Source organism: Neurospora hispaniola, assembly GCF_033458365.1.
Source record: "Neurospora hispaniola strain FGSC 10403 chromosome Unknown B0T23scaffold_6, whole genome shotgun sequence".
NCBI lineage: Eukaryota > Fungi > Ascomycota > Sordariomycetes > Sordariales > Sordariaceae > Neurospora > Neurospora hispaniola.
This window is the reverse complement of record NW_026944411.1, coordinates 785,769-798,004: the sequence shown is the minus strand read 5'-3', so window position 1 is coordinate 798,004 and position 12,236 is coordinate 785,769. Positions and strand designations below refer to the sequence as shown.

At 50.2% G+C, this 12,236-nt stretch overlaps 3 protein-coding genes across 3 annotated transcripts; 1 reads left to right on the top strand and 2 right to left on the bottom strand.

Annotated features, from left to right (window-relative positions):
* Window positions 1-3,638: 3,638 nt before the first annotated feature.
* B0T23DRAFT_321280 (uncharacterized protein) lies at window positions 3,639-5,171 on the top strand (the record flags this gene model as incomplete). The annotated part of the gene is made up of 1 exon (XM_062835223.1): window positions 3,639-5,171. One exon carries the CDS (start codon window positions 3,639-3,641, stop codon window positions 5,169-5,171), a length of 1,533 nt encoding a protein of 510 aa, XP_062690558.1.
* Window positions 5,172-6,023: 852 nt separating this feature from the next.
* On the bottom strand, window positions 6,024-7,862 carry B0T23DRAFT_186494 (putative U-snRNP-associated cyclophilin). The gene is made up of 4 exons (XM_062833149.1): window positions 7,524-7,862; window positions 6,917-7,088; window positions 6,667-6,804; window positions 6,024-6,493 (listed from the first exon to the last, which is right to left on the bottom strand). Exons 1-4 carry the CDS (start codon window positions 7,559-7,561, stop codon window positions 6,293-6,295), a joined length of 549 nt encoding a protein of 182 aa, XP_062690557.1. The 5' UTR covers window positions 7,562-7,862; the 3' UTR covers window positions 6,024-6,292.
* A 2,311-nt stretch (window positions 7,863-10,173) lies between these two features.
* On the bottom strand, window positions 10,174-12,026 carry B0T23DRAFT_430390 (transcription factor IIA, alpha/beta subunit; the record flags this gene model as incomplete). The annotated part of the gene is made up of 3 exons (XM_062840243.1): window positions 10,174-10,258; window positions 10,323-11,344; window positions 11,907-12,026. 3 exons carry the CDS (start codon window positions 12,024-12,026, stop codon window positions 10,174-10,176), a joined length of 1,227 nt encoding a protein of 408 aa, XP_062690556.1.
* Between the last annotated feature and the right edge of the window lie 210 nt (window positions 12,027-12,236).

Here is a 12,236-nt window from a genome sequence, read left to right as displayed (position 1 = left end):
AAGCTGTCTCCCGCAAAGTTAACTCCCATTGATTCTCATCAACTCCCATTGACTCCCATTGATTCTTATCGACTCTTAGTGATTCCCATTGATTCCTATTAATTCCAATTGCTTCATTGCTTCATTGCTTTATTATTGGTATTGGTGGTATTGGTGGCATTGGTGGCATTGGTAGTAGTGCAAATGGACCTTGGCTCCCATCGCCGGGTGTGGGGGTACCCTTGGAGGGAAAAAAAAAAAGATGAAGAAGAAGAAAAGAAGAGAGGAAGGAAGGAAGAGGGGAAAGTCAAGGGAAAAAAGAAGAAAAAACTAAAGGTCGAAGTGAAAGTTCAAAGTTTGGGCGTAAGCGTTGTACGGTAGAGGCGTTGATATAAAATGGCCGACAGTTGGCTGCAGATGAGAGCTCGGACTAATTTATAAACGGCCTAACGCGTACTTGGGCTACCGTATAGAAAAGGAGATGCTGGAAAGTGTAATGGCGTTCTAAGTGTTAGCGAGGTATTTGAGTCGCCCTTCTGGGTTTTTGTTAGAGTCTTCTTCCTTTCATCCAATCAACCACCCTCTGAACTCCGAGCTATGTAGAAAATGAGAAAATGAAAAAAGAAAAAAAAAAAAAAAGAAAAGAAAAAAAAAGAACTGAACACTCTCGGCTATGTTTCAGTGCGCGAGTGTGTCCGAACAATTCTTTCGCACACCTCGCCAGAATCTTTGTGGTAAGGTGATCTACACTACTCCCCAAGTGGTTGTCAAATGACCCTTGTCACTCGCCAGGGATGTCTCAACCGTTAGAGCCCGGGATGTGGGTGGAAGGAGGGGACAAACAAACAAACACTCACACGGGACGGACCTTATCCATTATCCGCTAATGTACGAGTCTGGATTCGCACTGGGAAATAATCTGGAGGGGTTATGGGGGGACGTGAAACGAAACAAACACACATCCAAAGCTTACCAGTTACCACAACCGGCGTCCGGATATGACCGTTTGGCGGGGTGCGGTGCACTAGCCGTCCGTGAAGCCTTCACAGTAGATTTCGTGGTCTGCTAGGATGTGTCATTGTTGATATGATTATGGGTGTTTCACTGACCACAAAATCCGAGGGAGAACAATAATAATTTAGCTGAGAAGCGCCTCGTATCCTGGCCCTGATGTCTAGTTTTCCCTTCCTCGGAGAAAGGCTGGGGACGGACGAACTTTGTCGTTAGTCACGGAACTTATTTGACCGGCGCCCTTCTCAAACACTTGGTGAGCAATTGCCCACCGGCTCGACAAAAGTGCACAAAGCGAAGGCTGAAACAAATGTCCCCTCAAGGGACACGTGAGGAGACGGCGAATAGGGCTGCGTAGCGTGACAATTCGTCCGGTTTCTGATATAAAAGAACATGGGGGATGACGAGAACTTGGCATCGAGTGGGAGGCGAACTAGGGGTGATAAATACATCACAGAGGATGGGTAGAGGGCAAGGTGTGTGTTTGTGTGTACTATTAGAACACTACTACCTTTTAGCGCATGGGATTCTTCGTTGTGTTATTCCGATGATCGACGCGGCGGTTGTAGATTCATGCGGCGCATAAAAGAGCAAGGGGGTTTGACGATGAGATCAGACCCCCATGCAGCGCTTAGTTTACACCATGATGTATTCGGATCTTCGTGTTTCGCTCGCGAATGGGAATTTGGCGTATCTTGAAAACGCCATCCCCATCAACGTGAGACAGAGAATGATTTCGTTTTGTTTAGAAGAAAGGCTTTGATACGTATACCTCTCGAGATCAGATACCCGGAAGCGCGGGCGGCTAGGCGGCTATTCCAACCAACGAGGTGCTCCGAAGGGAAGCGCATTGATCTCCTTCGGCTTTGAAACAAAGCGGAGTTTCCATAGTCACGTTCGCTGCGAGTCAACAAGATCTGGAAGAGCTCTGGGGGACAGCCGCCGGAGAATCGTAGAGAACAAAATGATCAGGCTAGGCCCGGGCTGTCAGGAGCCTACGGCAAGTCATCGTTTGTCTTCTTGCATCTTGCTGGGTGTAACGACTTGGAGTTGTCCCTGGAGCGAGACAAGAAAAAGAGATTTGGACTGGAGCAAGCCACGCGGACGTGGCGGAGGATCAATGATGACGGGACGAGGATGGACAAGGTGGGGCGTATGGGCTCCAACCCAACCCTTGATGTCACTACGCTTGACGCCGCCCCACTAAATCTTGGCTCTGCGGCTGTCGGCCATGGTGGACAAGCGACGACCAACCAAACCGACTGCGTGCCTGCATTTTCAGAACAGACTAGCGCATCTCCACACCAAACGGTTCGTCGACGATGATCGGGAAGCAACGACATGGCAGATGGGCTCCAACGAACTTGTAACAGCTTGGGCAGTTGCACCACTTTGATCTAATTTCCATCCATTCATCTCTTTCTTGTCTGTGAACCACGTCGCATCCATCGGCCACCATGATCCAGTGAGCAAGTCCAGCCCCATGGGCCAGTCGGTGGCTTGTAGGCTCCGTGCTTTCAGCCGTTTCGTTTCAATGTGCCAGCCGCCAGTGGGTAATGGGCAATGGCTGGCTTGATGGTATGGACAATCAGGGCAATACGTAGTATGACTAGGTAGAGGTAGGTAGGTAGGTATGCCGCGTGCAACAAGGTCATTTGTGAAGAGGAAGGACGGGAAGGGTGCTTTCCACGGGTTGGCCTGGTACTGCATCCGTCCGTCTTTACACCAGTCTCTCGTGACGCACTCCCCGCGCGTACACAAGCTCCTTCTCATTTCGAGCCCCCGAGGTTTCAAGTGTTGCGCATCCCGCCGTGCTACCGAATTTTGGTGTGTGTTCTGCTGGTGGCATCTAGATGCTGCTAGATTCTTTTTCTACTCTCTCGTGTCGTCCAATATAACGTCCCAAGGACGAGCATCACGCATCCACCACCGTTACCCAGGTTTGCGTGATACTCTTTTCTTATTCACAGTCACCTCGGCTCTCACAATCCGTCTGATCATCGTTCTCACTCCTCATCATCTCGGTCCTTAGTCCATAGTCTTCAACCCCCCCCCCCCCCCCCCTGCATTGGCCCCGTGGGCTGGATCGACAAGAAGGCTGGTTCCAACTTCGAAAACTACGGTTCCAACAACAAGAATTATCTTCCTTTGACGACGGCAGCAAGTGAACAATACCAGGCCTTGGTCACTACCGTCTCGATAGGTTTCTCGACTCGAGCAGATTCTGCAGCCGCCGCCTTTGCTTGACGCTCATTCCGACTTTTCTTTGACCCACCCGTCACGCGCCTGGGCCGGTGGACAATTTCATTATCGACCCGGCGCACCTGCCTCCTTCTTTATTGTGTTTCGTCGATAAAACTCCCTTCGATTTCCCCACAACTTCAGGAACCCGTCACAATGGCCTGTTGAAGAAGCACACACCAAATACAATAGGAGTCACCCCGCTCGTTCTCCATTCTTGTACCCATGCTGGTCATATTATACGCTGGACGTTGAACCAATTTAGACCTCGATTCTCTTCTTCTTACAACGCCGATAGTGCTGCAGCACTCGCTTTCTGAAGCCGATTTCCTTCCTGCCTCTCACTCTTTTCGATAAACAACAAATTTTACAGCAACATCAGGCCTTCTCTCTGGAGACAACACGTCATGCAGACATTTTCACTGAAAGACACTCGGGGCCTTCTGGTTGCCGCTCTTTTTGCCATGGCCCAACTTTCAGCAGGACATTCCTGGCCCGAACAAGTGAGGCGCATCGCACCAAACGGCACCTTGGTCGGACCACTGGGTTACTCGAGGGCTTACAAACCTGGGGACAATCAGTACATGCTTCTTTCCAAACTCGATTCTGCTCTCCTTTATTTCCCAGAAAGGGCAGTCCTCACTGATCAAAGCTACAATGTCGACTATGCAATGCCAAAGGCTGCCCCAGGAGATTGGGTAGCTATCCAATACAATGAGAACGGCCACGTTTCGCTCCCAGAATCACCCGGGATCTTGAGGAACTCACCTGTAAATCGGGGCACCATCTACCTATATGGAACGACCAACAACGACCTAGCCGATGTCCGCTTCGCTGATGTTCACCTCAAATGGACGGCTGATGGCACCGGCGGCGATAAGAAGGGAAGGCTCTTGGCTACCAGGCACTTTGACGACGGTCAATGTCGTGAGCCCGTCGACAAACAATCTGGCGACCCCGCAGGCATCAAAGCTTTCCGCCGGGCCAATTACAAGATTCCGCCCACAATGGGAGATCGCCTCATGTGTCAGTCGGACATCAAGCTCCCGGCCGACCTCAAAATTGGACAAGTGTACACAATCATCTGGGTCTGGGACTGGCCACAAACGTACAAGCGGGGCGTCGCCGTCTCTCCTTATACCTTCATCGAGGAGCACAAAGACACTATAGTGTCAGTTCCCGAAATTTACACCGGAGTTGTCGATATCCAGATTGTCAACCCGTGCGACGAAAGCCTTGGTGAAGTTAAGGGTCCTGGATGTAAGAGAGGGGGCGAGAGTGACGTGCAGTTTGTGGAAACGGACTCCAGCAAAGCTGCTATCCGATCACAGATGGCGAATCTTTTCATGGTCAAAGTCCCGCAGAAAGGGAAGGCCGCAAAAGCTGGCGTTGACTATAACGAAGCTGATATCCCAATGGCTGGTTTGATTGGGGTAGAGAAACCATCGATTCCCATTTCCAACGATATTCAGGCTAGAAACATGGCCCGACAAAAGAGCATGGCTGTAGGAGGTAACCTTAATGCTCCTTCTGCAACCCAATCTGGAAGCCCTCTCGCCGGCGGAGTATTTCTAAGCGCCTCCTCTTCGACCGCTCCCACTCCGTCAGCATCATCTACGCCTGTTTCATCGGCATCTGAAGCATCAAACTCGGCCCCTACTTCGATACCAGCCACTGTATCTCACCAATCCAGTGTGTCCGCACCGGCTAGCACCAACATCCCGACTGGAAAAAGCGGCCAAATTCCCGTCGCCGGAAATACCAAGTTTGTGAAGGTTACGCAGACCATCACCATACCCGCATCTACCGTCTACGTAACCGAGACCACCCAGACTGCTATTATGACTGCGACCATCCACGAGACCGCATACAACCAGACCACGAGCGTTGCCAGGTTCCGTCGTGGAAGAGGCCAATGGGGCTTTGTCAGCAGGAATTGAAGTCCGTTATCACATCACGACAATGGCCAATGCTCGTAATGTTAGCTGGAAAAACGCAGCCCATTGTGGGCAACAAGCCAATCTTTCGTGTCCTTTATCTGCCCTTCGATTACAGTTTTGAGACAAGGGCATTGTTCGCGCAGGATACCATTCAAATTCAGGAAAGAAAACCAGTGCCTCATTGGGACTAGTCCACGCACTCCTTCACATTCCATCTTTCCTCAAGAAAAAACATTATGGCGTTTTGGTTGAGACGGGATATTCATGAAGCTTGGCATTGTTGCATGGCTGGTCGGCCGGATTTGACGAAACAAGAGAAAAGAGAGATCTGAAAAAGAGGGCAACCTCGCTTAGACATGAGTTGAGCCGAGCATTTGGTGGAATTAGGCTGCCATGTAAGGGGAGGAAGGAACTTTGCATTGGATCATGATGATGATGATGATGATGATGAGCATGATAGGACAGGAGTTGTCAAAGTTAGGAAGTCGAGGGAGAGGATAAAGGATCTTGCGGGTTCGGGATCTTTTTTTCGGTTTTTTTTTTCTTTCTTCTGTTTTTTAAGGTCAAATCACATTATTTCTCTTCTTCATCTTGTTATTTTAAGATACCGCATACCAAATTTTTATCTCGCTCGCTTTCCATTCTCGCCGTTCTCTTTGAAACCTAAAAACAGGATAGAGTCACTCGCCTCCCTGATGGGTAAATATGTTATTCGTATACTTTCTTCTTCTTCCTCTGTTTCTCATGGGCTTCATACTACCGTGTAGCTGTGCGTCTTGCTTGCTGTAGACTCCGAATCTCAAATGCTTTCGGGCCTGTATTATTTTACTTGGATGCTGTTTATGTGTTCTGGCTTGAGTTGAGTGTTATGATGTATGAGATGGTGATGATGATGATCTGGTCATGGGATTCGAAAATTGACAAGCTAAGTCCACGAGATATATATTATCTGACATGAATATCCCTGGGTATTGATGCCATTGTCTATCTCCGTATTCCGGCCCTACCATCTTCATCCCAAACAGTGCTTTTGTGATCGCCAAGGAGCAATTACCGCCCATAACCACCAACCCATCCAATCACCTGTCAAATCCCAAACCCCCCTTCCCTTTTCCCCCTTTTTACATCTCACCACACTGAGCAATCACCACATCCAGGTTCGGTACGTCCTTACCGCGGTATCCAGTCTTGGTGTTCTCCATCTTCCTGACGACATCCATTCCATCCACGACTTTACCAAACACGACGTGCTTGCCGTCCAGGAAGGGGGTTGGGACCGTAGTGATGAAGAATTGCGAGCCGTTTGTGTTTGGGCCGGCATTCTTTCCGTTCGCTTCAGTCAGTTTCTTTCTTTACCCTGGGTGGATATGTGATGAGGTAGGTAGATGGTATGTAGAGGGAGGAAGACAGAGGGTAAGCGTGGAAGGAGAGAGAGAGAGGAACGTGTGTGGGGAAAATGGAGTGTATGGAAAGAAGGAAGGAAAAAACTACTCACAGCCATAGAAAGCAACCCAGGCGAATCATGCTTCAGCAAGAAATTCTCGTCCGCAAAGCTCTTGGTGCCGTAGATGCAAGTTGAGCCGGTGCCATCGCCGTTGAGAAAGTCACCGCCTTGGCACATGAAGTTGGGGATCTGTTTGTTCTTTCCGTTAACCTTCACCACCAGCCCATTTTTTTTTCCCCCATCTTTCCCACGAGGACAGACACAACATGAAGAGGAAAGAATAGAATGAAAGGAGACATACAATCCGATGGAACTTGCTCCCCTTATACCCCTGCGGCCGACCGAGGTTGTTCTTGCTCTCGCCCGTGCAGAACTGCCGGAAGTTCTCGGCCGTCTTGGGGACTACGTCCTTGAAGAGCTCGAAGGTGATGCGGCCGAGGGGCTCACCCCCGAGCGTGATGTCGAAGAAGACTCTAATTATGTTGTTGAGTTAGTTTACAGGAAATGGATTGTTGAATTTCTGGTATGACAAGACTTCTGATGGTGCGTGATGATTGTAGATATCGAGGAAGGTTGTCGAGTGGAGGTGTAGAAGTGTAATGTAAATTCTGGGGTTGTTGGTGCAGTGGTGATGGAAACAAGGTGCGGAAATGAGCTGCTTTGGAGTTCAAGCATAAGGGATGGGTGCGGTTCGGAAATGGGGGTAAATCCGTTCATGGATGACAAGTTCATGTGAAAACCAAACCACATTGAAAACGGCAGAAAGTAGGTGTTGTGAAATATGAAACATGTCCGTGGAGGATGATAACACGGAAACTTGTTGACGAATTCAACTTGACAAAGGAGAGACGGGAGGTACATGGGTACTTGATACAGCGCAGGTGCTCACAACCATAGCTGGGACTTACAGCGGGTTGCCAGAGGCAGGGAGAACGGTGGGTGCCATCTTTTCGGGTTTATTCTCTTGACTTGATCTGAAAAGTTTAACTCGGGGTAGTTCGACTACTATTCGTCGAAATTTCAACTAGGTCGATTTCTTGGGTAGTGCGTGCGAATTTGGGTTTGTTCGTCGCCGACTGGTGGTTTCGATGTTGTTTGAGACCACATGGAGTTTTGCGAGGGAGAGCGCGAGGGTTCTACGCAATCCCAGATGCCCCGGTATTCTCGAGTTGTCTGACAGGTGGTTGGCAGCTTTCACCAGCTGTCAGTATTTGACGTTATGAAGGAGGCTGCTGTAACTTCTAGCCATCCCTCTTCCGACACTCGAAAAGTACCAGCTATAGCATAGTCTTATGAATTCATTCGACCGTGTCTCAATTTTTGGGTAGAGAGATGGCCTGTGAATCACCGCCCATCAAGCCTTCTTATGTCATAATCCTGACTTTCACAGCTCCTCCCAAAACAGAACAAATCCGCCCAAAACAAGACACATTACAGCCGCACATTCCCCCTTTCCTTCAACGCCCAAAGTAGCTCTTCTCCCAATACCTCAATTCCATGTGACTCACAATATAACCCCTCAAAACAGATTCAAATCTCCCGTAAACTCTACCCCCATAGTGTTAACAAAGTACCATCAGTCATCGGCAACCGTTCGATCCCTCGCTCTTCTACGCCCCATCGTCCTGTTATTCGATGTAGCTTGGCGTAGATACTGTTTCTCACGTAGAACTCCTCCTTGTGAGCCATGCTTTCGTTGTTACTGGGGTCGAAGTCGTCATTTTCAACCTGGACCGCAACTTCGTCTTTCTCTGATGCAGTTGAGGGCTGTCCAAGGTCGCTTTCTCCTGTTATCTGATAGTGGTGGGTATGGACACCCATTGTTGGTGGCGCCGGTCAAAGCTTCGATATTCGACAACTGCTGGTGTAATGTCGAGATATTGTAAATATAGAGTCTCGAATGGAAGGGTTTCCTTGATTGGGCAAAAGGAAAAATTAAGCTACTTTATGTACCCAGTCTCGTTACTGACCGGTAGACTCCGCTCGATATGAGTTTGCACTGCGAACCAAGAACAGCCATCTCAAGCCTTAAAACACTTCCATTCCGTAGCAAAAAAACGGGTACAGAGGCCGCCGCTTCCACGCATAGAATGGTAGCCATGGTTCCGGTACTCGACCTGGAAATTCAATCTGGTGAGTTAATGGCGGACGGCATATCTGCTGCTGTTGCTTGTGCAAGGACCCCGCTTCATGGTAGCATCATTGCGGCTCACCTTCGCCCTACGCGGCCTGAGAGAAGATGGCTGGTGGTCGGATATTGACAGATTAGCACTACTCCGCCAAACTGGCCAAATATGGAGCTTCCCGCAGGTGACGGAAGTGGGCACAACCTTCTCACCTATACTCTCGCAGCCAAGATGGATGAAGTATATACTGTATACGGGGTGCACGATGAAGTAAATAACTTCTATATTCCGATCAGTGCTGTATCGTTCGACCATATCTCGCCTTTCCAGCGTGGCCAAGCTTGATGATCTTGAATCTCGGGCATGATCACTCTTGGCTATGGCAGTTGTCGCTACGTTAGACTGCATATTGCAAGGGCTAGGTTTGCAAAGCATGGTTCAGTGCAATCGAACATACATACATCAATCTGATGTTTGTTGGAGATGGTTTTCTGCCGACAAAGTTGAAGCTGTGGTTAAAAGAAACTCTCAAAAAGCAAACTCGGAGTTCTCAACGCGGACTTTGATGGACGGTCGACTTTGGACTTGTGTAAATGTTTCGATCTTGAGTGTTACAGGTGGCAATGTATCGAGAGACGGGACAAGGGCAATACAACTGTCGTGGCACTTTCACTGCGTATTTCGAGTACCAAATGTAACCTTCAGTTACAATTCGTAGCCATAATGTAAGTCGATGCGATTGGATCTTGAACTTGACCAAGTCCGAGGCCTCAACTTCAAGCTCGTGAGTCAAGTTCTGATCATGGACATACCGTCCCCCTTGGAGAGGAGTCAATGCCGTAGATCGCATGCCACAATGAGAACAAATTGTGCAAAATCATACACGCAGCGGTGTCGGCACAGGGGCCTGACGAAGATGTTATATGATCTCTAAAGCTGTCCCAAGTTCGCGCCTAGATATCTGAAGACCATACCTCGCCAATCTCTAGAAATACGCATCCGACTTCATTCCCTCCAAAACTCTTCGTACCTTCCTTTCCCACTGCTTCCCTGCTCATCACAAAATTATGATGTCCTTCCTCCTGTGCGCCCTTTTCCTGTCCCTTCTATCCCCTCAGCCATTTACTAACGATGCCAACTTTACCCCATTCAAACCATGGTGTACCCATACGTGATGATAGCTAGTCTGATACCACATTGCGTCAAGGAAAGCCTGCCTTTCTAGAGGCAACTTAAGAGAAGTGGGAGGTTTATCTCTTGCCAAATGCCAACCCCATGATATTATTATCATACCGGCATGGGTTAAGAGGGTGGGTATGGCCTGAGCAAAACTTGCTGTCAATCACGGATTCTAAGCCCACGGACAGCTACGCAGCTGGCAGCTAATTAAGAGGACCCATGTCCCCGTCTGAGAGGGCAACGTGGGCATCTTTTACCACTCATATTCCCCATTGGCTTTATGGAAGACATATTCCTTGCCGTTGACAGTCAAGACACCATCCTTGAGGGTGCACTTCCTATAGCAATTATCAGTAGCTGGTTCCTCGACTCGTACCACACTATCATGAAAGAGATACTTACCACTTATTCTTGACGCGCTGCACCTTGTCATACAAGCAGAGCATGATCCAGCCACTAGCCTCATCCTCTTCGTCGTCGTCATCCCTTTCATCCTCAGGGTCATCAAGATCCGAGTTGATGGCATCTTCGTCAAACTCGTCATCGTCCTCATCATTTCCATCAAGCTGATTCGGACCACCGGCGGCGGCCGCACGGCGACTCTTGGTGGCGTTACTCCTCTGCTTGGTGGCTTCCTTCAACGGAAGCATCAGGCCGCCTCCTTCCCTCTGTTTGGCTCTTTCTAGGAGCTGGGCGTGAAGCAGGTTGTCGATCTCGACGCGACCCATCTCGACCGGATTGCCGTCCGCATCGCGACGCATCAGGACACCGTCAAATCCGTCGCTGGAGCCATCTACCTGCGCGCCACCGAGACCGTTCTGCTGGCTGAGAGGCTGCGGCTGTCCAGGCTGCCCAGGCTGCTGTGGTATGCGCTGCTGCATCTGAGCGGCAACAGTCTGCTGATATTGCTGCTGTGGGCTAAACTGCTGCTGCTGCTGCTGCTGTTGTGGTGTTGGTGGTGGTGGTGGTGCCTGTCCGGGAATCTGCGGCTGTTGAGTTTGCTGGTGAATAGCGTTGATGGAAGCCTGGGCCTGCGATCCGTACCGATTTGCGATGGCTTGGGCAGCCCGCTGGGCAGCCATACCACCACGAGCGGCGTTGTTTCCAGGGTAGGCGGGGTGCATCATGGGCTGCATAGTACCCGGTTCTTGCTTGATGGTAGGCTCGTTCGCCATGCCTGGTTCACTCTTGATAGCGACGCCATTGCCGTTAGGCTGGCCGCCAGGATGCGACGGGGACTGAGCGGCCGTTTGTGGACTCAGGGTCGACTGAGTGTAGTTGGCCGTTGGTTGCTGGGTAGCAGCCGCCTGCGCATTAACGGCAGAAGAAGTGTTCTGCGTGGCCTGCGCCGGCGGTGGTGCTTCAGGCTTGGGGTCCCAAGGAAACTGAGCAATGTTGAGCTGGGACAGCTTGTGTTGCCATCCCTATCAAGACACGTTAGTTACATGTTATCAGCAAGGAAAAGGCAGTGTTAGTTTCTGCCGCGTCATGGAATAGGGTGCTCGTGCTTTTGGGGATACAGAAGACGAAACACTATGAATGCTGTAAAAAAGAGTTCATATTCATGCGCTCGGGCGGCTTGGGGCTGACTGGCAGTGATGGCCACCAGGAAGCGGCACGTGCTGCTGCACTTGGATGGTCCAATCGGAAGCGATGTCGTGGGAGAGGGGAAGCCTGACTGGGAACTTAAAAAGAGACCCAAAAGGCCCTGGGTCGCCCGCCCCCGAATACTGCCTGCTCCTCCACCCTCTCTTTGCGCTGCGGAGGCCAAGGTCGCCGCAGAGGGAGCCAACGTCGAGAAACCGACACTTGTCGTCGACACAACGAGTGTAGCACTGACGCTGGAGCTTGCTCACTCATCGAAATGGCTGCAGAATAGTATAGGGCATACAAAAACGACAAGACAAAACACCGGGAATCGACATTGTGGGAAGGAAAGATGCGACGCGGATGAGGGAAGGACGGGGAAAGTCAAGAATGGTTCACCTTCTTTAGTTCTTCCAGAACACTATCGTCGACACCATTCTCTTCGAAGTCAACGCGCACAGCGTTGATCACCTCGTTGATAATGTGCTCGTAGACGGTACCGACAGCCGCGTTGGACATGGTGACTGACTGATTAGAGCGGAGGTGATGGACGGATGTGCGTATTGAGTGCTGGCTGATCGGGTGAGGCTTGCGTGCCTGCTGTTGACGATGCCTTCCTGAGGCAAGGGGATGGACAAGAGCTAATTGCCTGTTTGCGTGGGTTGGCGGTTGCGGCTGGTCGACTGACTGGGACACAAGAGCCTCCAGTTGATACTATGATGCTTGTCT